Source organism: Onychostoma macrolepis, chromosome 20 (genome assembly GCF_012432095.1).
Source record: "Onychostoma macrolepis isolate SWU-2019 chromosome 20, ASM1243209v1, whole genome shotgun sequence".
NCBI lineage: Eukaryota > Metazoa > Chordata > Actinopteri > Cypriniformes > Cyprinidae > Onychostoma > Onychostoma macrolepis.
This window is the reverse complement of record NC_081174.1, coordinates 17,519,888-17,544,248: the sequence shown is the minus strand read 5'-3', so window position 1 is coordinate 17,544,248 and position 24,361 is coordinate 17,519,888. Positions and strand designations below refer to the sequence as shown.

Below are 24,361 nucleotides of genomic sequence, written 5' to 3'. Positions count from 1 at the left end.
ATATAAAACAAATGCAATGTTTTTGTTATTCGGTTAGCATTAATGTACATCAGGAAGGATGCTAACCAGCAGAAGAGGATGCTGCTCCTGATGTAGATCCTGACATTCCTTTACTACCAGAGAGGCCTGACTTGCTGTCTCGTTCTGCATTACAAAAGCATTATAAACTAAACAAGTAAACACCCACATGCATTTGAGAAATGTCCATGTGTAAGCTAGTAAAACATCCAAAGTTTGAGAGAGAGGGTGCATGAATGAACGTCACTCACGTTTCTTCTCCGACTGTTTATCTCCAGCTAGTTTCGCCTCACTCTGCTGTCGTTCTAGCAGTTCCTGTGTTACAAAACCACACACACACAGCAGTAATGTTTAAAATTATATTTATGACATCAAAAAGTTAAATTTACACATAATGAAAAACCTGTGTCTTTTCAGGCCCAAAAATGGACAAATAAAATTGTTTTGGTGTAAAAACTTTATTAACTGATTAAAAAGAGTAAATCGCTCACCATTTCAAGTAAAAGAGTCTCCTCCTTCTCTTTTTTCTGATCCAAAAGCTCTCTTTCATGCCTTTTATGATACTATAAATATAAAAAGTAATTTCAACACAAACCATGAAACAAAGTCAGCCAACAGTGTTCAGAAAAATAAAAAATGGTGTATAAAAACTGTCAAATCAACTAAATGAAAAGGGTCAAAGTAACAGATCTGTCATACCGGCTCTGTTATGTCCATTTTGTCCAGCTCTAGAACTGTCTAAAAAAACATAATAAAACAGTTCAAGGATTTAATTACTTCTATTAATGAAATAATCAATATATTAAAAATCTTCACATTTACTGTTTTAATAGGCGAAACAGTGGGTTTAAGTTGATCATGTGAATTAACAGTGTTGATCAGCAGAAAACTGCTTGACATGAAAGTAACTTCTCTGTAAGCATTACTTCATACATGGATCTTCATACAAAGCTTTGCTAATGTGACCACACTTTAATAATGAGAGACTCACCTTACGCAAAGTTACCACTACATCTTTGTCCTTCTCACGGCACAACAATTTCCGCACACAAAACTCCAGCTGCTGAAGTAGATGTTTGTCTGCTGGCTTGATGGTGGATCTCAGTTTGGGTAACATATAACAGAGCTTGTACCTGCCAGAATGTTTATTTTTGGTTGAATAAAACAAACAATAAGCAGTAATATGTTAAAGCATTAGTAACAGAAGTTAATAACAGAAGTTAAAAAAATGTGAGCTGTTCACCTGACATTGGCTACAGGGTCACTGACCAACTCAAGCGCTGGAGTAAGGAAATGTTTGCAAAAATACGATTTGGAGAAGAGGTCTATTGTGATTTCACACAGGTCCAGATAGCGAAGCCTGTTCCAGTAGCTTCTACCTTGAGCAAGCTCTTAAATTCAGAAGAGAGACAGTCCTGATTCTCTGAATCTCATTCACAAAAATGTAATACAAGCAGATCCTGCTTTTTTACCTTGTTTTATTTTGCTGATTATCTCTTGCCGCTGTTCCTGTTTGCGGTTATAGCGCAAGAACACGCATAACGTCCTGACAGCTTCCCGCTGGACCGGCAGAACATTCTAGGACAGTGTTAACAGATGGACAAATGAAATATACAATTAAAATTGAGAGACGTACAGGCAGGAGTGTGCGTGTAGAAGGTTTACATTGGTAGTGATGATGCAGAACATCCTCTGAAAGAAGCGGAAGTAGATCTGGTCTCCAGAGATGACACGAGGCAGACAGGAGTAGCACTGCAGGAGTTTCTCATGAACCCGCCAGTGCAGCGAGGAGGCCGCTTTCTGTTCCGCTGCTACCAAGGCAGGCACCAAGTCTGGTATATTCACCTGCTGTAAGGGTGAGAGTGAGACATACACTACTATTGCAACAGTTTGGATCACTTTTTTTTTTCTTTCAGATCAATACTTTTATTCAGCAAGGACACATTAAATTGATCAAAAGTGACAGTAAAGACTTGAACAAAATGTATCATGGTTTCCACAGAAATATTACACAGCACAACTATTTTTGACATTTTCATGAGCATCAAATCAGCATATTACAATGAATTTGGAAGGATCATGTAACATTGAAGACTGGAGTAATGGCTGCTGAAATTTCAGCTTTGCCATCACAGGAATATGTTAAAATATATCAAAATAGAACACTGTTAAATAGAACACTGTTTAAAATATTGTTGTTTTTACTGGGGGGTTTTTTCCATAAAATAAAATAAAATATTTCTTACAAAAACATTAAAAATTCTTAACCAACCCAAAATTCTGAACATTAAGAGACTTCAATATACTGAATATCATTTAATTCATCAGTAATTAGAAGTACTTAAAGCCTCATACTATCTGTGTTGTTTTATTATTCTACGTTTGACAGTTCTTGGCATTTTGCTAATAATTGCAATTCAAATATAAATAATTTTATTATAATTACATATTATTATTTAAAATAATTATTTATTATTATTTTCATAAATATTTTTAAATAACGACATAATTCAAATGTTTAGTATTTTGTTTATTACAATTAAGGCCATAAATATTGCAGGTAAAACTAAAAGTCTAAAAAGAGTCACAAGAGAAAATTCTAACTAATCAAGCATCAAAAAGTAAAGAAGGTACCTTGCTCTCAGGTCCTGCTCCCTCCCCTCTGGACGTGGCCAGCTCTAAAGTCTCTTGAAGATTGTTCAACAGAGCATCCAATACCTGCAGATTCAAAAGCACTGAGCTAAGGCAAATCAACAAAGCCTTCTCGTCATCAGATGTTTCAGAAACATATTTCTGCTGACCTCAGGAAGGGATTCTAAAAGATAAGCTGGTGTGAGATCATTGACTATAATAGATAGTCTATAATGTTGGGTTTCCATCATCATTAATCATGAAAATCACTATGTCTGATGGCTCAGGGAGCTTTGCACTATAGTGGATGCTAATGCAGTGTGTGACTAACACCACTCAGAGGATCATGACAGAATAAACAATACCACACTCTAGCCTTAGCTAGGGAGGTACAATGCAACCTCCGCAAAGACTCACACACTTGTGCACACATCTTCATACACACACGTAGGCACGGTATGTCTGGCGCCTATGAGGAATTTTTGGTAGTTTGGTGTTAAAGGTGATGTGTGTAATGTTTTTGATGCAAAAAACAGTATTCAAATATCAAATCAAATTGCGATCAATTGCAGTTTTTGGAAAACCTGCCATTTTTTCCAATTCCATTTAAGTGGTGCAGAAATTACACACTTTGCCTTTAAGGTCTACAGGTACAGTAGTTCATTTTTTACAAAGACAGAACCAAATAATTTTATTTCTCTGCTTCACACACACACTCCAGAAGGGAATTTCTTGCCTAACTAATGTGCATCCAAATACAGAAGTTACATAAGCTCCGTTGGCCTTGCGAGGAGGGGGTTTTGAATGGTCAGACGGCTATTTGTTCAAGTGAACTCAGCGGTCAGTAGAGGCTCTGAGAAAGACCGAATCTTTCTGTGAAGAAAGTTGCCATGTCTCACACAGCACAGTGTGCCAAGGAAATGACTGTGCTGACTGAAGCTGTCACAGACAGCTGAAAGCTCTTTTAATAAACAAACACACACACACAAACAAACCTTTATTCAGGTCTTACCTCTAATGAGTCATCCTGCAGCAAAGTGATTAGCTCTTTGTGTATGTAATGCACATTTGGGCCCAGCAATTTGACCACCTAATGCAGAGGGATTAGAAAAGATGCTATTGTACATTCTGAACTGAGACACTGCTACTGTCAAAATGTGAGTCACATTATGTACTATGACAAAAATATGTTTAAATGAGTTTCTGAGTTTGTACCTCATGGAAACCACCAGCTGCCGTCCTCCGTACTGAAATCTCAGGATCATGACAAAGACTTGAGAAGGTACGATATAATTCAGACAGAAAGTGGTTTGGATCGGCAAATAACACTATGGCCTGAAAATAAATACAGAGAAGAAACTCTACAGACAAGACTCCAGACACACAGAAATATGCTTATAAATTATTCAAGAAAGTAATCTTAAAATATAAATACTACTAAATAATTCTAATAAAAGCTGTTCTTTTGAACTTTCTATTCATCAAAGAATCCTGAAACAAATATCATGGTTTCCACAAAAATATTAAGTAGCACAACGGTTTTCAACACTGATAATAATAAGAAATGTTTCCAAATCAAAATCAGCATATTAGAATGATTCTGATGGATCGTGTGACACTGAAAACTGGAATCATGGCTGCTTTGTCATCACAGGAATAAATTCAAATTCAAATTCAAATAGAAAACAGTTCAATTGTAATAATATTTTACAGTACTACTGTTTTTACTGTATTTTTGATGTAGTATGATGTCTACTATGGTAGTGTAGTTCAGATAAAAATAAAAACTATTGTTTTTTTTAGGGGTGTCAACGTTAACGCGTTAACGCATGCGATTAATAAAAAAAATTAACGCATTTTTATTTAACGCAGATTAATCGTTTGATATGGTTTGACTCCAACTGCTTCCCGTCATCACAGCGCGGAAGGTTATCTATCATTGTGTGATGAGGGTACAGAGAGCGAACCAGTGTTGCCAGGGCAGCGGCACAAGTGGGCTATTTTGAAAATACAGTCTCGGGAAAAATGACAGAGCGGGTTGCGGTTTTTTGGGCTACTTTTTTAATGTACCGTGGCTGCTCAAAGTGTATATAGACAAATAAAAATTTAAATAGATCCTTTTACTAATGTGTATTATACTTGAAATGTATACCTCGCAACTTAAGAACGGAGAGGTGGTTGTAACATCACAAACAACGTGAGTTTCAGCAGAGCAAACATGTTAAGGCTTTTACACAGCAGAAATAAACATGACAACAGCGACTATAGATTATAAAAGATAATAAACACATGATCAGAGGTGTAAAATACTTGAGTAATTTTACTTGATTACTTTACTTAAGTATTATTTTGGGGGATTTGTACTTTATTCAAGTACAATTTAAACTGACTACTTGTACTTTTACTTGATTGCATTTCTGAAGAAAAAACAGTACTTTTTACTCCTTACAATTGTATTTCATCTTGAAAAGTACATTACATTTTTATTTTATCTTATGCACATTAAATATGGTAAACGGAAGCTCAAACGTGAGTGTCTGATGTGAGAACCAATGATCATTGTTTCATGCATCAAGCACACATATTTCTACTTCATTTATGACTTTCATCAGGTAAATGTCTGGCTTCAAAAGTTCACCATCAAATCCGAGCAAGCATATTGAGGTAGCAAAGTTGCATTTTCCCAAAAAATGTTTATTCATTATTTGTTCTGTTTTGATGGAACCATTAGCTGTGTAATATATTGGCTGAATGCACAAGATTGAGTGCAAATAAGATCAGTGATGAGAATTTAAATACCATTAATATTTTTGTGGAAATATTTTCTTAATTAATTAAAAATCTCCAAAAGTGTTTAAATAAGCATTGTTTGTTAAATTAATTGTAATTCATGTTTAGTGATGTTCTCACCAGGTAGTGGATGAGTTGTATTTATAATATGTCATTATATGACACACTGAGTAGGAATCAGGACTGTCAATGTTGTTGTTTTTTTGTTTTTTTTAATCTTAATAATTACACGATTTGCTCATTAATTAATCTAATTAGTAACAAATAATTATTTATCAATATTTGCAGAGAAAAAAAAAAAGTGGCCTTTCAAAACGTTAATGTTGTATGTTTTAATTCAATGGCTCTCCTCATTAATTCAACACATTCTAGTATTCTGTGTGGAATATGTTTCTAGCCTCTGCATCACATCTTGCTCTTCGAAGGGATACTTCACCCAAAAATGAAAATTCTCTCATCATTTACTGACCCTCATGTCATCCCAGATGTTTATGACTTTCTTTCTTAAGATGAACACAAGCAAAGATTTTTAGTCCAGATAATACAAAACAGAACCACTTCAGAACCCACACAAAGTGAACACGACGGTCAAGTTTAAAATATTAGTATTGTATCCTTCTTACATATGCCTATCATTTCACTTAAGAGGACACGTTACTGCGTTACTGTCATATTCACTTTGTTGTTTTTGAAGTGTCATTTTTGGATGTCCCATACACGTGATTTTTTTTTAAAACTCTTAGTTTGTGTTCATCTGATAAATGAAAGTCACATGGGATGGCATGAGGGTGCAAGAAAAAGATTTTTTGTATTAATTTAGAAATACGTTTGATAATAGTTGGGTAAATGTATACTGGTATTGAAGCGATGTGGCTTGGTAAACGTTTCATTGCCAGTTTAAAGGCCGATAATGGCTGAATAAAAACAAAAGAATAATGATAAAAGAATAATAAGGATTATGTCTCATACCTGGCGGAAGTGTAAAAGGTTCTGTTTCCTTAAACTAGTTTCATGCATTTCTTTTTCAACACATTTACAGGTAAATCCTAGTATTTTAAATTTGCGATTAATCATGATTAATCACAGCCCGTGACTGTGATTAACGAGATTAATTTTTTTAATCGATTGACAGCACTAGTTTTTTTATATATACAGTATATTAAAAGAACTAGGGATGTGAAGCTCCAAAACAACATAATAGAAACACTATAAAGTATTATATAAGTGGACAATTTAACTATATTTCAGTTTGCTATATTTTAAGTGTTCCGAAATACAAGAGGAACAGAATAAAATTTCATTTGTCACTCAAAAAAAGAAAATCTTGATACATTCATGAAAATTTACTGAGAGAAGCCCATTGCAAGAAAACATTATCAGTGAATAACAACATATATGTAACATACAAATCACGAAGGCTACTTTTATGACACTTTCATCATGCTTTTGTGTCCCTCTTAAAAAGTGACTGGTTTCTTTCAGCCACCTACATCTCAGACTTTTCGCAAACTCATTCTGAGTGACTGCAGCTATATATAACCACACTAACAACAAAGGACCACTTCAGACAGTGACGATGGAGCAGACAGAGGTCTAATTTCCTCAAATGAGCTGTTGAGCTATTCTAGAAGACTTTGGCTCCACTGACAGACGTTAAAAATAGATAACAGTGCCTGAAAATATTGGTTGGCCAAAAGGCCTTCAAATCAAAATTATTCTGAAAAAATAAACTTTCCAAGCAAAAGCATTTATTAAGACTTACAATAATTAGCAAAGCAGTTTTGTATAGACTTCAGACCAAAACACATATAGATTCAAGGCAGGGAAACTCACAGGAAAGTTGTAGGCACAGTTCCTGCGCACTAGGGCGTATTTGTTCTCCAGCTCCAATGGGTAGGGCTGGCTCTCGCAATGCCCATTTTCATGCTGCAAACCCAGACAGCACAGCTTCTTATAAAACTCCAGAAACCAGAGGTGCTGCTCGTCAGTAAATGAATCTGTTCAAATAAGAGAAACAAAAATCCATGTTATGACTCATGGACTGTAATCCTAAAACATTTCAGAAAGAGGTAAAAAAAAAAGGAAGCGGACAGTCACCTGAGAGCCCGTGACAAAGCTTTCCATACTGGAAGGACAAGGAGGCCAGCACTGCCTCATCCCCTTTGAAGCATTTTTCACAGAATGCCTTCACCAAGGGAAATATGACACAAGTCCTATCATCTATGAAAAATGGTGACAGAAAAGAGAGGGGAGGGTGAGAGGATGACAGAGAAGAGTGCGAGACAAGTTTCAACATATTTTCACAAAGAAGCCACATGCCAGTATCTGAATCTGATGTCCCAGCATGCAAAATAAAGTGCTTAAGATATGGAAATAAAAAGAAGCTGTGTCTGATGATATGAGCAGATATGCAGCATGTTTCAAACAGTACTCTGTTTGTACTCTGCAAATGTTTTCACACCTCTCTGTTTCTCTGTAATTTAACTGCATTTCAGATTGTCTGACATCCACAGCAGAAAAGCTGATATTAACATTGGTAATATCCCTTAAAGCAAGACACTACATAGATATCACCATACCTCCCCAGTTGATTAATCACATTATGTATACATTAAGATAATTGTTTTGTATTAAAAGTTTTCTGAAATGTTATGTTGAAATACAGTGAGGAAAATAAGTATTTGAACACCCTGCTATTTTGCAAGTTCTTCCACTTAGAAATCATGGAGGGGTCTGAAATTGTCATCGTAGATGCATGTCCACTGTGAGAGACATAATCAAAAAAAAAAAAATCCAGAAATCACAATGTATGATTTTTTAACTATTTATTTGTATGATACAGCTGCAAATAAGTATTTGAACACCTGTCTATCAGCTAGAATTCTGACCCTCAAAGACCTGTTAGTCTGCCTTTAAAATGTCCACCTCCACTCCATTTATTATCCTAAATTAGATGCACCTGTTTGAGGTCGTTAGCTGCATAAAGACACCTCTCCACCCCATACAATCAGTAAGAATCCAACTACTAACATGGCCAAGACCAAAGAGCTGTCCAAAGACACTAGAGACAAAATTGTACACCTCCACAAGGCTGGAAAGGGCTACGGGAAATTGCCAAGCAGCTTGGTGAAAAAGGTCCACTGTTGGAGCAATCATTAGAAAATGGAAGAAGCTAAACATGACTGTCAATCTCCCTCGGACTGGGGCTCCATGCAAGATCTCACCTCGTGGGGTCTCAATGATCCTAAGAAAGGTGAGAAATCAGCCCAGAACTACACGGGAGGAGCTGGTCAATGACCTGAAAAGAGCTGGGACCACCGTTTCCAAGGTTACTGTTGGTAATACACTAAGACGTCATGGTTTGAAATCATGCATGGCACGGAAGGTTCCCCTGCTTAAACCAGCACATGTCCAGGCCCGACTTAAGTTTGCCAATGACCATTTGGATGATCCAGAGGAGTCATGGGAGAAAGTCATGTGGTCAGATGAGACCAAAATATAACTTTTGGTCATAATTCCACTAAACGTGTTTGGAGGAAGAAGAATGATGAGTACCATCCCAAGAACACCATCCCTACTGTGAAGCATGGGGTGTTTTTCTGCACATGGGACAGGGCGACTGCACTGTATTAAGGAGAGGATGACCGGGGCCATGTATTGCGAGATTTTGGGAACAACCTCCTTCCCTCAGTTAGAGCATTGAAGATGGGTCGAGGCTGGGTCTTCCAACATGACAATGACCCGAAGCACACAGCCAGGATAACCAAGGAGTGGCTCTGTAAGAAGCATATCAAGGTTCTGGCGTGGCCTAGCCAGTCTCCAGACCTAAACCCAATAGAGAATCTTTGGAGGAGCTCAAACTCTGTGTTTCTCAGCGACAGGCCAGAAACCTGACTGATCTAGAGAAGATCTGTGTGGAGGTGGGCCAAAATCCCTCCTGCAGTGTGTGCAAACCTGGTGAAAAACTACAGGAAACGTTTGACCTCTGTAATTGCAAACAAAGGCTACTGTACCAAATATTAACATTGATTTTCTCAGGTGTTCAAATACTTATTTGCAGCTGTATCATACAAATAAATAGTTAAAAATCATACATTGTGATTTCTGGATTTTTTTTTAGATTATGTCTCTCACAGTGGACATGCACCTACGATGACAATTTCAGACCCCTCCATGATTTCTAAGTGGGAGAACTTGCAAAATAGCAGGGTGTTCAAATACTTATTTTCCTCACTGTATGCAAATGAGGCATTATTTAATGAAATACACATTAATTTGCATACAATTCCAGAACAAAAGTATGAGCATTGGATGAAGCCAGGTTTAAAATTCATGTTTCATTTGGTCATTCAGAAGATTTTGAATATGTCTTTTTATCACTCCATTAATCAGAAAATACTGTCAACAGCCAGAAAAACTGATCAAATGTCTTTAAATATGTACTGTAATTCAAATCTACTGACACAAATAGATAAGGTTTAATAAAATAAACACTTAAATGTGTATTTTGGATGTTTTCTTCCCATTAGCCTTAAAGAAGAAAAGCAAAATAGCCTAAAATTTCAAAATTAACCAGTGCATTAAAAAACAAACTATTTTACTTGTAGAATTACATTAAAAATAAGCTTCATTTTTGTTAGATACTTAAACAAAGAATACCAACTACATACAGTATTTATCCACATATGAGGAGTATTTTTATTACAATAATAATGGTTGTCATTTATGTTTTAATAAAACAACTAACTTGAGAATCAAATTAATTCAATAAACACTGTGAGAGGCTTACCACTGTCAAACATTTCTAAGAGGTTGATGATGGTGTCAAAAGCTGCCAGTCTCACAGTACTGGCTTCATCTTGAGCCAGCTCAACCAGTTCAGGGAGCACTTCAACCTTAGTGTGGTCCAGCCTGGGAAAGAGCAAATATAGACAAACTTTTCTTATGAGCCATACTGATACTGTACACATAAATGTTTAGTGGAGATGTTATTTCAAACAGAATATCCCAAAGTGCTTAAGTTTAAGCATCAGTCTGTCACATTGTGAAAAACTTGCATCCCTTGGTTTAAATATGTGGGAGAAAATGTCTCACATTCAAAACAAGTGGCAAAAACAAATACTCATGAACTAAAAAATGTAGATAAAAACAAACACGTTATTTAAATAATACTTAAATTATACAGTATACTCTGTTTTTCTATCTAATGTCTTTGAGTCAATGTCAGTACTCTTCCATATAGGATTAAGTCATTTAGATTTGGCAGCATTAGATATTCAAATAACAAAATGTTCTTTTTAACGAAAGCTCTGCTTCATATCTTTTTACCCAATTCCCCTGGTGATGTTCTCCAGCTGGCGGCACATGCAGGCGCGCACCTCATACTCTACATCCTGGCATAACGACCTGATCAGTGGCAAAAGGTCTTTCTTCACTCTGCAGAGAGAAGCCACAGTAGACATTTTAAGTCAGCAAATAGCCAACACAAAGTGCATTTTAAAACTTTTCATCTTAAACGTCATTACGTTGAGAAGAAATTTGTCCTATATTAGGAATATCACATAATGCGTTGTTCCTGTCCTCTTAATTGATTGGTCAAGTGACGTTTCCACTGTAGAACTCACATTGATGACTCAAACTTGCCAACAACCTTTCCTAAGATGCGACAGCTGGCCAGACGTGCCGGGACAGACTGGGAGAGCTGATGTTTCGATAATAGAGGACTCAGAATCTGTGCAAACAATCAATCAAAGCAAACTGAATTTTAATTCACACTAATAGCTGATTTCTGTGTCATATCCCATGGGTTTAGAAATGACAGACAGGAGAAATACTGCAGCTGTCATTACCTCTTGCCTGATAGTTTCCTTTGGTAAAGCATCAATTGCCGACAGCAACGTCTCCAACCAAGCATTGCTGACCACTATTAAAAATAAAGATATAGTAGCTGATTATATCCTTGACATGCAGAAATGTGCATATTTCACTCTGGCATACACTACCATTCAAAAGCTTGTGCTCTGTAAAATTAAAAGCAATTTTAAGCAATGTTTTTGAAAGAAACTTATCCAAGGTTGCATTTATATGATCAACAGTAACTGTAGTATTGTGAAATATTATTATAATTTGCAATAACCCTTTTCTATTTTAAAATATTTTAAAATAACCTTTTTTTTCCTGTGAAGGCAAAGCTGAATTTTCAGCAGCCATTAATCTAGTCTAGATTCTTCAGAAATCATTTTGATATGCTAATTTGGTGCTCAAGAAACATTTCTTATTAATACCAAAACACTTGTGTTGCTTTTTGTGAAAACTATGATATATATTTTTTAGGATTCTTTGATAAACAGAAATAAAATAACATTTATTTAAAAATCGAAATCTTACATAAAATTATGTCTTTACTGTCACATTTAATCAATTTAATGCATCCTTGCTGAATAAAACCCCCCCAAACAAGGACCATACTGACCCCATATTTTTGAACAGTAGTGTTTGTTAAACTGTATTTCACTCACAAAACTGCAAATAATAAGGACTAAACAAGCTTTCAATGCTCTTCAAGCTTTTTCAAAAAATGGTAACCTGTGTCCCTGTGGTCGAGATTTAGGAGAACTATCTGCAAGATTGAGTGGGTGTGTGTCTGGATGAGGACAATGTCATCTTGGAGAACGGTCAGGAAAGATCCTGCTGCGGCGAGCTGCATATCCGCCCCAGCTACATGGAGCACTTCCTGTTGGGATAGAAGAAGGAGCTCTGTAAGATAATTCACAAACAGCCCGTACCAAGAAGTCATGGAAGGAACTTAACAACAAAAAGCAATAAATGAAATACTGTTTTGCCTACCCTGACTTTTGGCACCACCCTGCGAAAGGTCTCCGCTGGGTTCTGACGCACCAGGATTGGCAGGTTAATGATCACGCTGGCCCGTTGGATATCCTCACCAGAACTGAACAACATAAAAATATGGCTGGTGATATACTGTAAATAACATGGTTGTAGTTCTGCTGCATTTCAGAAGTTTTGCACTTTTGCACTCTCCAGAAGATGTGCACTTGTTCATTTATGAGATTCCACAAGTTGTCACATGACATGACACTCTTACAGGAATGCTCACCTGAAGGGCAAAACAAGGATTTCCTCTACTGACCGCCAGTTATTTTTACGAGGTTTGTGTTAAGTAGTAATATAGTAAGACAGTGATATTTAAAGGGCCAATTCAGTATACACCTTATTGATGATGCATACTGTGTACAGGCAAGCACAGTATGCAACAGAATATAAACTCAATGTGCAAAGTTGCATATGAAATGTTTTCCCATAGCAAAGCATTATAAAGAAAACACAACCATTTAGTGCATTGTGTTCATATTCCGGGCTCATCTGCTTGCCTGTATAAAGTACACATCATCAGTAAAGTGTATACTGAATTTGGCATTTATATATCACTGTTTTAAAGGCACTTTAAGTGTTTTCATATTAAACGTTATGCTGATTTTAACTGAAATATTGCGGTGGGTGTTTTATATGTATTGCAAATGGCCAAAACGTGCATTTTGTTCACATATCTTTGTTTTATCATTTTGAAAGAGGATCTAAATATTTGTGGATTGGAAACAGATGGAAAATTGACAGGCTTGTGCTGCAGTTCTATGGATGTTTTGCCCGCCAGGTCTTCGAGCGAGTCACATGACTGAAAACTATGAATTGACAGCAGTCTTGACCTGACAGTCCTGTTTTAACTTCTTTTATTTAACTGTATCCTTAAAAAAGGGCTACATTCACAAAAATGTTCTTAAGAAAAAAGTTAAGCATAAATTCTTAAGATAAATAAAGTTTGTAAGAATGTATCTGTGCAATTTTTGAAAAATTCCAAATAAATTTTCTACAGAATATATTTTTCCTTATGCCTGGCTCACACTACAGGATATTTAAAATCCTAACCGATTATGAAATTTGTTTGCAGCACACACATAAGGAGAATCTTTGCAGATTATCTTCCCTCAAATCTTAAACATGCACACACTACAAAATTTGAAATTCGTGGCGTATCACACACTACAAAATATTATTAAGATTATCATGCCAAAGGGAGCGCCTCACATGATCTCACGCAGCAGCTCGTCAGCAATGTTTACATATGTTAGCTAGCCTGCTAGCAGCTTTCACTCACCCAGTATGTTCAAAACTGAGACGATTTCACCCCAGCGCTTCTCTTTCTCCTTATCGGTTCGATACATTATACAGACAATCGTGTTACTACAAAACTTCAAGCAGCAGTTTCCTCCGTCTCCACTATTCAACGGAGCCATACAGCAGCTGTTTTGCAGTCGCGCATTGGCTGTTAAAGTACTGATGTAATCATATAGCCGTCATCATCCCGATTTAAATCCTAAATATCAAACATGTTTGATATGATCGGGGCGGCCCCGATTTGTCTGCTAGAAGATCGGGAGGTGCAAAGTTCTATCGGTGAACGCATCACGTTACCAGATAATCCGTGCCGAACATCGGGACCGATCGAGGTGCTCGACAAGATTTTCCCTCCGATTCCCGGGAGGGGGAAATCGGGGCTAAATCGGGCAAAAAATCCTGTAGTGTGAGCCAGGCATTAGAAAGAATATATGCTGAATGCTGCTGGAAATAATATTCTAATTATATAATTGAAAAATTAGGTCCCTATTTGACTTTTGTGGAGCTGTTACTGAATTTCTAATTCACCAAAAAGTCAAGTCACGAATAATTATGACCAATGTAATTGAATGCATTATTCGAATATGTAAATTTCCTTGTCCACAAAGTTTTTGGAATGGTTTTGTTTTCAAAAATAGCAAATCTATAAGATGTTTCCCCATTAGAGCAATAGGTAACTATGGTAACTGTTTTTATTCACAAGTGGGCGGAGACTCCTTGCTGACTGTATGAATAAGGAAATTAGAGAACACTGATTTACATTTAGAGAACATTTGATTTATAGAACAATTTAGAGAACATTTGATTTATAGGACAATGAACCAATCCCAATCTTCAGATGCAGGGTCAAGACTCACCTCTTTCAACAATACTTGGATTAATTAACAAAACAACTTGTGTTGGCTTGTTTTATTGTATGTATATTATGGTAGGTTTCTTTGTACTAGTTCACACTTGTTTGCATTTGGTCAGGAAGCATTTCTTTCCTATTCTAGCAGATGATGCTCTTAGTTGCATGCTTGCCATCTGTTGATCACAATGGTCTCTTATGTGAAGCCAAAGCACTTTTTGTAATTTGCTCTCTGTATAAGAGTGTCTGCTAAATGCTTTACATGTAAATGGTTTAAATGCCAGTGAACTACTGTTGTGCACAACATTGATGCTGCACTGAATTTTGTTTTTTCTTACTGTAGATGCATTATCTTGTCTCTTGGAGACTCACCTCAACCTCTATATGAACACCTCTATGGCCACGTTCACACAGCAGCAGAATAAGGTTGTCAGTCCTGTATTTGAGTCCTTAATTCGGTTACGTTCACACACAGTTTGGTTATTTATGGGTGTGACAACCGCATTCTGTAACCGAACTCGCACCCGTAAATTTTCAGGACTCACAACCGCATTCTCGGAACACACGCGCCTGTGAACGGAACAGGACTGGACAACTAGTTGTCTGTCACGTCATACAGCGCGAGAGAGAGTCGCACAAACGCGCGTCTACCGTGCGTTTCGTGTTTTCGTTAACTTACAGTGACGGAGAAATGAGCTGCGTGTCATCTAAAATTTTTAGATCCAGTCAATTTTCCCCAGAGCCGCTCCCGTCATTTTTGTGTTCTGCGCGCATCCGCGCGATTCAAATGCTCCGCTCTCTACCCAAATATAAAAGCTGCCATCAGTTAATGAAGATTTGACGAATCAATAAAGCAAACAAGCTATTTTATTCTACATAAGGCAGATCACTCTCACAGTGGCCACCAACTTGAGATCACATGACCAGCAGATTTTAAAAAATTCAAATTGTACTAATAAACAAAACTTTTGTGCCAACACATGTCAGAGAACATTTGGTTGACTGGGGGGAGGGGGGACAGAGCACAACACAATCATGACCTTTAATTACCTTTAATTTTCTTTTTAAACATTTTAGCCATTTTATTTTGGATGAAATGTGCAAGTAGACATAAATGTGAAGGAAACGCCTACATGCTCAGATTATTTATAGAACCATTGTGCTGTAGTTGTTTTTACCATTGAAGCAGAACCCTCTAAAGCTTAGTGCAGCTGAACCTCCTAGACGTTCTCTCTGAACACTCTCATGTCTATCAGTCTCTCATGTGTGCTGTTGTTCTAAATAATGAACCATAAACAGGTATTCATTACTTTTTCAGGGATAGGTTGTCCTCCTGTGTCCTTTGTTGGCAGACGGTTATTTAATAACCAAGAAACAGCCTGACCTGCTGCCAAGTTTGTCTAAGAAGAGAGTAATGCGGTCATGCTTTGTGCACTTTTTGAATATGGTCAATAATGTGCAGCACCTCAGGAAAGCCTGTGTTTATACACTAAATGACAGAGGTACCATGCAGAGAGAAGAGCAGCTGGCATCTATACGAAGACGAAAGACATAATCAGCTAAAGACCAGGTGCTGAATGGTTTGGAAACACAATCCCACTGCCGTGAGCCTCGAGTCTCTGTTTGCTCCGGCCAGGTCCTAGCTGGAAAGTGGTCAGAAAGTAAAAAGAGCTACACTCGCATTTGTAATTAGATTTCCCTGGTGAGTGAACGAAACACAATGGCCTCAGCCTAGAAGAACATTTTATTGCATTTAGAAGTTGCTTTTTCATTGCTCAAGAGACCTCATGGAGATTTCAGATATGTTTCTTGTAAAATGAAGAGAAAGAAAAAAGAAACACATTAGATAATTGGTAACATACTAAATGGAGCTATAAAATTAAATGAACAGAGCAAAAATATGAAAGTGGGTAACACTGGCTTCAATCATTTGATTTAGGAAGAATCTAGTGAAGAATGATTGAGTTCTTAATTAAATCTCTGATTGCTGATTGCAGACTTTGGCAAATCTGATTCTCTAGAGGAAACTAATGTGAGATTACATTGGTTTATTACTCTGAAATAATCTGAAAAACTAAGTGGAAAACAAAATTCTTAGTTTTCTCTCCATTTATCTCATTGCTGTCTAGGAAGAACATCATCTTCTTTCCCATGGAAGGTTATATGACAAAATATGTTTAGAACGGCTCATTTTGGACACACTTTACCTTGTGTTTGGAATCTTTGAAAAGGGACCAGTAAAGCAATTCACATCAAACCCTAGCTGAGCTCAAGTGTGTCTCGAGTTTCAACACAAAGTTAGGAAAGAGAGAGAATCGGAGAAGGCAACATGCAGTGGCAAAAAGTGACACACTGCTTGAATTCTCCCCCTCCAAAAGAAATGAGTCGGCAGTTGATTGTTGAGCCAGCAGGACTGTAATGAAACCTAAACAAAGCCCACTTAGTAATTAGTTTACATTTGGCAGCCTCTCTAATCCTTCCAACCCCAACAGGGCCAATGATGAGGCTGGGAAGAAAGTGAAGAACACAGGCTGTTTGCAGTCTGTCTGTGAACAATCATTTCATTCCCTTCCCTACAAATTACACTTTCTTCTATTGTGCACATCCTTCATTCCATAATGCTCTTAAAGAAATATCAAAGTTTTGAACGCTGACAAATTCATGTAAATGGTAGGTGAAAAGTGTTGCCTGCCAAAAGTCATCCAAATAATATATGGCTATGATTTAATGAACATCAATGTACTGTAGATCATGTAGTTACAGACATCTACCAGCAGGGGTACTGGGGCCATGCTAACCAAACACCTGGAGTGTACGATACCCTAACAGAGTCATTCCAACAAACAAGTCCTGACACAAACAACAAAAGGCATGTCTTACAGTAAAACCCTGCAGCCTCATCAGTATGACTCTCAGCAAGAGCAGTGACGCATTCAGTGCTGTTCCTGACATCAGCACACCAGAATGGAAAAATCTCTCACTGAGCCTCATCTAAACTCGCAGTACCTAAAAGCTGGTAGCAGCAACTTCTCTGGCCAAGTCTTACTTTATCAGAGGCAGTCAGTGTTTACCTGCTACTCAAACTGTAACTGAAAAGCACAATTCCAGAGTTGTATAATCTCTTATTTATGTAGCACAGTGTAGCATATTTGCAAAGCAAGCCCAATGATACATGCAAGCTTCAACTACATAGAATATCAGGGGAATCACTGATAAAGGGACCAAAATACTATTTTTGCAAGGCATGCAAAGCATTTGAAATGTAAAAATCATTGTGTACGACAGTGAGGTAATGACAAAATCATGACAATAGGCCTCATGTAAACCTGAGAATTGTGTATTCTGAGGGGTTACTTGATATCAATGTAGATTATTCAAGCTTTAGAATTGAGAATAATTACAAATTTGTCACAGACAACAAACAACTTGACAATGTTGATACACTGAAATATGATATTGGTTTATACAATACAAAATGAATAGGTGTGCAAAATGCTAAAAATGTCTCACTAAGACGGCACCACGTTTGCGTAACCATAATCTATGAGGTGTCTGCACATCAGAAACACCTCCTCTTTTTACCATTCATCCATTTCTTAACAAGCACTCTCTTTCCTGTCATCTTACAGATGCTCTGGCAGCCTGCTTTTACGTGCCAAATGACAGCGAACAGGGGCAATTAAATTGTTCTCAGAACTAGTTTGCCACCCGAGGGAGTAGGGCTGTGGACCGACTCTGGCACTTAATTAGCACAGGCAAGGAGCAATATAGAGTTTTATAGGTTAAAGACGGACAAAATCAGACCTTCAAAAAAGGGAAGTGTCTGAGTTTTGGGTCAAAAAGCATAATAAGAAATAGTTTGGATATTTGGTCCAAGCATTTTCATCTCTGTATAGCATGGAAGTATACAGCATGTAATCAGATAACAGGTCAACTGCTGCTATGTTATTCTAGTAGCAAGAAACCAATGTCTATATATCATGGACTGGTGAACAAGAACTGAATAGAGGGAGCTGGACCATAGAAACTGACTCCATAAATGTCAAAAACATTGGTGCTCCAACTAGACTGATAATGTGAAAATATGTCTATATACTAACTGAGAATTCACACAGTGAAAAAAGTGAACGGCAAGGTTGTGGTTTGATTCTCAGGGAATGCAAGGACTGATAGAAATGTAGTCGCTTTTGATAAAAATGTCTGCCAAACGGATAAATTAAAATCTATACACTCAAAAAGATTTAGGCCTAAATGTAGGATTTATGTATTTGAATTGCATATAAACTTTCCATCCACAGTTTTAGCATCAATAAACTAATGCTATTAATGTGATGCATATTTTTCAGTTATATACAGTGTAAGTTTATACAGTTATCATCAATAAATCAAATTTCTCATATATTCTAATTAAATGAATATTGCTTGTTCCACAACTAGCCATATTTTATCCATGTTCATACTTTTTAACTGAACAAATGTAATTGTTCTAAAATTATGTTGATATGATTCTAAGCAATTTTAATACAAGCATTTTAAAAACATGATTATTTAGATAAATTCAAATAGATGCAAAAAATTAATTAATAATAAACTATGCCATATTTTTACCTGCAGAAATTTTACCTGTTTCATTTACAGTATATATGACTGACAAACATGAATCACATTAGGTTTTCTTGTTTGTCAATGTTAGAACGGTGTAATCTAAATCATATGCAATTCAAATTCTTAAATATTACATTCAGACCTATATTAGACCTCTAAACATGATATATAAACCACTTTTTATATAAGATTTTCCTGAAGTACCCTTTTGAATTGGTTTATGTTCTCTTAATGCCGATAAACAGGTATAAGAACAAAACAAACTAAACTGTGTATAAATAAAATCTAGTCATTAAAAGTGTCCCCTCTATTATAAATTTTGTTCATTGTTCAGCTTGGAATGTTCTTAAACTTGTCTAAAACTTGACTAAAACAAAGTTTAACTAAGAATATACTGATGTGCATTTGCTAACTATAAATTTATGATACTGTTATGATACAAACCCTAGATGTACAGATTCTAGGTAAATCTGATCAAATTTTAACTCTGTCTTCTTAGTAATCAGCACCATATCTATTCAACTTTAATGATCAGATAACACTATATCACTGCTAAACCTGCATCTGAGCGACAGTAACATTGAAACTTTAGAGTGGTGACTCCCCGAAGTCCTTCAAGATAAGCATGCAGTCAGCTAGCTCTACCTAGATATCATTCAAGAGATCCATTATTCATAAGACTAGTACAGCAGTGATGACACCACCTGCCCTGACCCACTGAGCTGGATGTTCTGTGCCAGTCAGCAAGCATTGAGAAGTTGTTGTGCGGTCAGCTTACCCAGGATACACATTTGGCTAAACAGTTGCAGCCAACAATGCTGGTGGGGTAAACAGTTTCCAGAGTGTCAAGTGGAAAGAAAAAGTAATGAGCACAACTGATTTCGACAATCTGGGACCCATAGACTTGAATAATGATGCAAAGCATGGCATAGTTTTAACTAGAAACAAAACTGTCATCCCTAGAGGTCTCAGCCTCCTACCTGAAAATGAGAAGATGTTGCTTAAGAGGTTTATGTTCGAATCTTGTTCAAGTGATATCTTTTTTAAGAGAAATAAAAATGGCACCTGTTTTTCAGTAAATGTAAAGTGGTATATTAATGGTGAAATTTGGTTGCATTATATTTTTGAAGTCTATGCAACAGAGATGATTTAAATGGGAGAATCTAGCCATTCGATCAACAACCAAGTCCATCCCATGCATATTTTTTTGATAATCTTTTAACTCTGATGTATGTCACAATATGGAAGAAATGATCTGACACTTCTACCATCACATAACAGCTTTAAAGAATTCAGAATTATTCTTTTTTCAAGCTGATGAACAATCAGAATGCACTTGACTTTAAAGAACTCAAGCATTTAAGAAGACATGCAGCTCGTGCTTATAATAAAAAGCAGGTTGTCGTTCACTGGTATGGATGTATCTTTATAGTTTGTATTCCTGGTGTGAACCGGCTTTTAATCTAGCAAACTTGGACCTAACCATTTCAAAACTAACAAACCTAGCCCTAAAAAAATTACAGAAAAGATCAGTGATAGTGGCACTACCACAAATGGGTCATATTTTACCTGAGAAGGTAGACTGCTCGCTCTATGTCATTCAGATCTTCATCCACAGTGAGCTTGTCAATCTCTTCTGCAGTCTGCAAATGGTGGAAACAAGACAAACAGCTATGAAACCTGGCCTTGCTATCAGCACTTTACGAAAAACACAGTGCTTTAATAAAGGAGGAAGCAAAAGTCATTAGCATAAAATGCTGAGCGTCTCCATAGCAAAGAGAAAATCTGCAAAAGTAGTGCATCTTAAATAAAGAATGGCCAGTAATTGGGCAAGATTCCATTACAGATGACTCAGCCAAATATGCGAGGAGGCTGCAGGGAGGTAGGATGCGAGGCAAGAGGGACTGCGTGGGAAGAGATAGTGTGGGGGACGGGAGCCATGTGTGGGTGCCTAGTCTATTACTTTAGGGCTCTCAGAGCCACGATGCTTTTCTTTGGAACCTCCCCATTAAAAAAAGATAAGGGACAGAAAACACCCGCCCCCTCTGTAGGCGTTGCATTATTCCCGCATACGTGATGCTGAAAGATGAAAGAGTATCCTTGCTCAACTTCACTGCTGCCAGGTGCATGACTGCAGAGACGCCCAACACGACGTTCACACAACTCCATGTGAATACAACCGCTTTACGTGAAGGAATTCACGGTAGTGATAGGAATAACGTTCTGGTTTGAAGTGGAAATCCTCTGTTCCGCAGTGGTGAGGCGCGAAAACGAGGAGGCGAAGCGGTGATGCGGACAGCTGACAGAAACTGCGTCACTCAGCAGACTGAAGTGGGCAACCCCCGTCCTTCCCTAAGGATGCTAGTACAGTTACTACTTCAAATAAAGATAATAGAGTTTACGACGCGATAATGTAGAATAAACGGTCGTGGTGCGCGCAAAAAATAAGCGGAAGCGTTTTCTGTTTTAGTCTTTCCCTAAAGAAATCACCTGAGCGTCCAAAAGATTCCTCCACTATTAAGATATGTTTATCTTACAGCAAGCATTCAATCATTAAATGCCTCATTGTTACAGTTTTCGTTAAGCAGCTAATGAGAACTATACGAAGCAAATAGTTAGCAGTCATTTATCGAGAGAAGAAAATATTATACATACCTTCAGGCTCCTGCGTATGGGTCTCTCGATGAAAGTAAGATCCTGCAGGTCATCTATCTCTCCAAACAAACTGGACTGGCTCGGCGTCATTTTCCTGACAAACATCTGTCCTAAGTGTCTTAGTCAATGTGTCAGACGCGGGTGTCAAAGTCCTGTCATTATTGTGGCTCCTCGACAGTGAATGACTGATGTGATGTCTTTGATGAAGAGAGGACGGTCCTCCCACGACAAACGCGTCCCACTGGTTGCAAAGCTGGATCTATCACTAATTTATTTGCGTGGTGTTCAATTGTTTGTGCAGTTTCTACACGCGCTTTCAGCTGACGCGCGTGCGCTCACGGCACGTAGTAAGGGATTCCTGCAATAAAAGTGTTGCTTACTTTCCGAGAAAAAGATGGATTCGGTGCGCGTTTTCCCACCGGAGCAGCTTGAGATGTCGAGTGCTCGTGGTCAGCGCGTGCTGGTGAACAAAAATGAAATCCTTCCCCCGCTTATGATAAAAACCATCCAGATATGGCTGTTGTCATATAAAGAAAAGATCCCTGATATTCCTACATGTAAGAGCGCAGCTGGCGTAAACTACATTTGCAGGTTAACCTGGTCACACATACCTGTTCGCCTGCCTCGGTTGACGTTAGCTCGCTAATAATACGACAACAAAGTTGAAAAAAATGGCCTGTAGAAAAAACTCCTCTCGAGAAAGCCGTGCATTTTAGGTTCACCTCAAGCAATCCTCTGTAATTCTAGCTCAAATGGCAACACAGATCGTTTCATGAAGCTACGTCTTTTATATTGTGGATGTGCTAGCAAGCAGGAATATTCAAACCACGCAAACGCACTGCACCAACTAAACTGGTTTCCATGGAGACAGCATGCCACAGCAGCTCGGAGCGGCTGGAACGTCAGAGCGTTCAGTCGAAGTTCGTCATCGAAATGGACTCAGAACACAGAACATCTACTGAATGGTTTTGACTGTCGTGTTGTAATTGATTACGTTTACTTACGGCATAATATTCTAAATATGGCTAATTCCGGGTAAACATTCGGCTTGGAACAAACTGAAAGTGTGACGTTTTGCTCGTTGTGTTAACTTGGAAACCAGTGCTTCCCACAATAATTCAGGCTAACACATTTACACAACAATTGAGAATGATAAAAAAGTTACTTAATAGCCACATTTAAACTACTGAAGGGACGTAGAATTGGAGTTGCTTTTTAACTGTAATACAAGTGTGGTAACTTGGCACAGTATTTTTACATTTACATTAAATTTAGTTATTTAGCAGACGCTTATCCAACGCGACTTACAAATGAGGACAATAGAAGCAATCAAAACCAATAAAAAGTAGGGCTGGGACAATAAATCGTTGCAGAATCGATTCCTGGATCGATTCTGGTATTTTCCGAATGCATCGCGATTCCTCTGGAATCGATTCTGAGCTTAGATTTTAACAGCAGATGGCGCTCTACTCTAGTTTTTGTCTGCAAACTCAAATGCTCATGAAGAAGAGCGCTGAATAGCGCTTGTGCGTTCGGCCGAGTCGTTTAATTTCCAGTGGCGTTCCGTCCATATAAACTGCGAATGCGCCGCATACCCAGGCCATCTGAGAGAATGAGTTCACGGGCTAATTATTATATACATGATTATAAATTGATCCCTTGTCATTTGAGATGTGACTTACAGCTTTATTAAAGTGTTGGTAATAAAAACATAGCTGGTCATAGACAATGTTGAAGACGTTATTGTCAACAAGTGGTAAATAATAATAATAAAAAATAATAAAAATGTATTTAATTTTTTAAATAATAAACATCAGGAAAAAATAAGAAACAATACCTTTGTTTTCTGTATACTTGTGTCGCTTACAGTTAAAGTCCTTCTCTGATTTTATTGTTGTTTGCAACGTTACTTGGCAATATTATTATTAATAATATTTGATTTATTTTATTAAAAAACATTTTTTTTTTTTTCCATGGTCTATTATTGGAGTAGCGTGACATCACCCGGTAGGAGTTTTAACTCCTATTCACTGGGAATAACAAATAAATTAATAAATAAATCGCCTAAATAAAATAAAATAAAAATCATTCAGTCTATGCAGAGACATATAGAGCGGGGAATCCCCCATCTCCCCACCTTAGTGGTTTTAATCTTAGCACTCAGCATACCCAGTTAAAAAAGTCACCGCTCGCCACTGAATTTCACCTCAGCTCAGAATGCTGTGTTTACATTAATCTCGCATCATAAAGCATTCAGTGTTGCGTTTATAATTTTGTTCAGTATAATTAAGTAGGCTTGAAAAAGTCAATTTACTGATCTACTACTCTAAACTTATTATTCTTCTGAGCCAAAATTTAAACTCCATCTCCTCCTAGAGTTTTCAAGCTAGAACCACCAAACTCGGCCCAGACCTCCAGACTGGTCTGACTCGGGTTGCTATATCTCTTCAGACTGATCTGATTTACGGTTTTCTTAAAAATGAAGATTAAAAATAATAAAAAATCCCATAGACTTAAATTGACGGAATGTTCAAATGAGCCAAGACTTTGCAAGCTCCAACTGACAAACATTCAAATGTAAACACACTGAAGCCCATTAGACTCAATTAAGTTCCCTCT

General features: G+C 37.3%; 1 protein-coding gene across 1 annotated transcript in view; it reads right to left on the bottom strand.

The window, feature by feature from the left end:
• ppp4r4 (protein phosphatase 4, regulatory subunit 4) overlaps positions 1 to 24,361 on the bottom strand; it is a 25,990-nt gene extending 1,629 nt beyond the window's left edge. The window contains exons 1-21 of the mRNA XM_058755774.1: positions 21,743 to 24,361; positions 20,657 to 20,730; positions 12,286 to 12,388; positions 12,025 to 12,172; positions 11,289 to 11,362; positions 11,064 to 11,170; positions 10,768 to 10,875; positions 10,229 to 10,350; positions 7,537 to 7,659; positions 7,273 to 7,436; positions 3,865 to 3,984; positions 3,662 to 3,739; positions 2,653 to 2,736; positions 1,684 to 1,866; positions 1,491 to 1,596; positions 1,262 to 1,409; positions 1,010 to 1,151; positions 718 to 756; positions 510 to 581; positions 270 to 333; positions 67 to 144 (exon numbers count right to left, since the gene is read on the bottom strand). Coding sequence (XP_058611757.1) covers positions 67 to 144; positions 270 to 333; positions 510 to 581; positions 718 to 756; positions 1,010 to 1,151; positions 1,262 to 1,409; positions 1,491 to 1,596; positions 1,684 to 1,866; positions 2,653 to 2,736; positions 3,662 to 3,739; positions 3,865 to 3,984; positions 7,273 to 7,436; positions 7,537 to 7,659; positions 10,229 to 10,350; positions 10,768 to 10,875; positions 11,064 to 11,170; positions 11,289 to 11,362; positions 12,025 to 12,172; positions 12,286 to 12,388; positions 20,657 to 20,730; positions 21,743 to 21,847 — 2,242 coding nt within the window. The 5' untranslated portion in view covers positions 21,848 to 24,361. The remainder of the gene's footprint in view (positions 1 to 66; positions 145 to 269; positions 334 to 509; positions 582 to 717; positions 757 to 1,009; positions 1,152 to 1,261; positions 1,410 to 1,490; positions 1,597 to 1,683; positions 1,867 to 2,652; positions 2,737 to 3,661; positions 3,740 to 3,864; positions 3,985 to 7,272; positions 7,437 to 7,536; positions 7,660 to 10,228; positions 10,351 to 10,767; positions 10,876 to 11,063; positions 11,171 to 11,288; positions 11,363 to 12,024; positions 12,173 to 12,285; positions 12,389 to 20,656; positions 20,731 to 21,742) is intronic.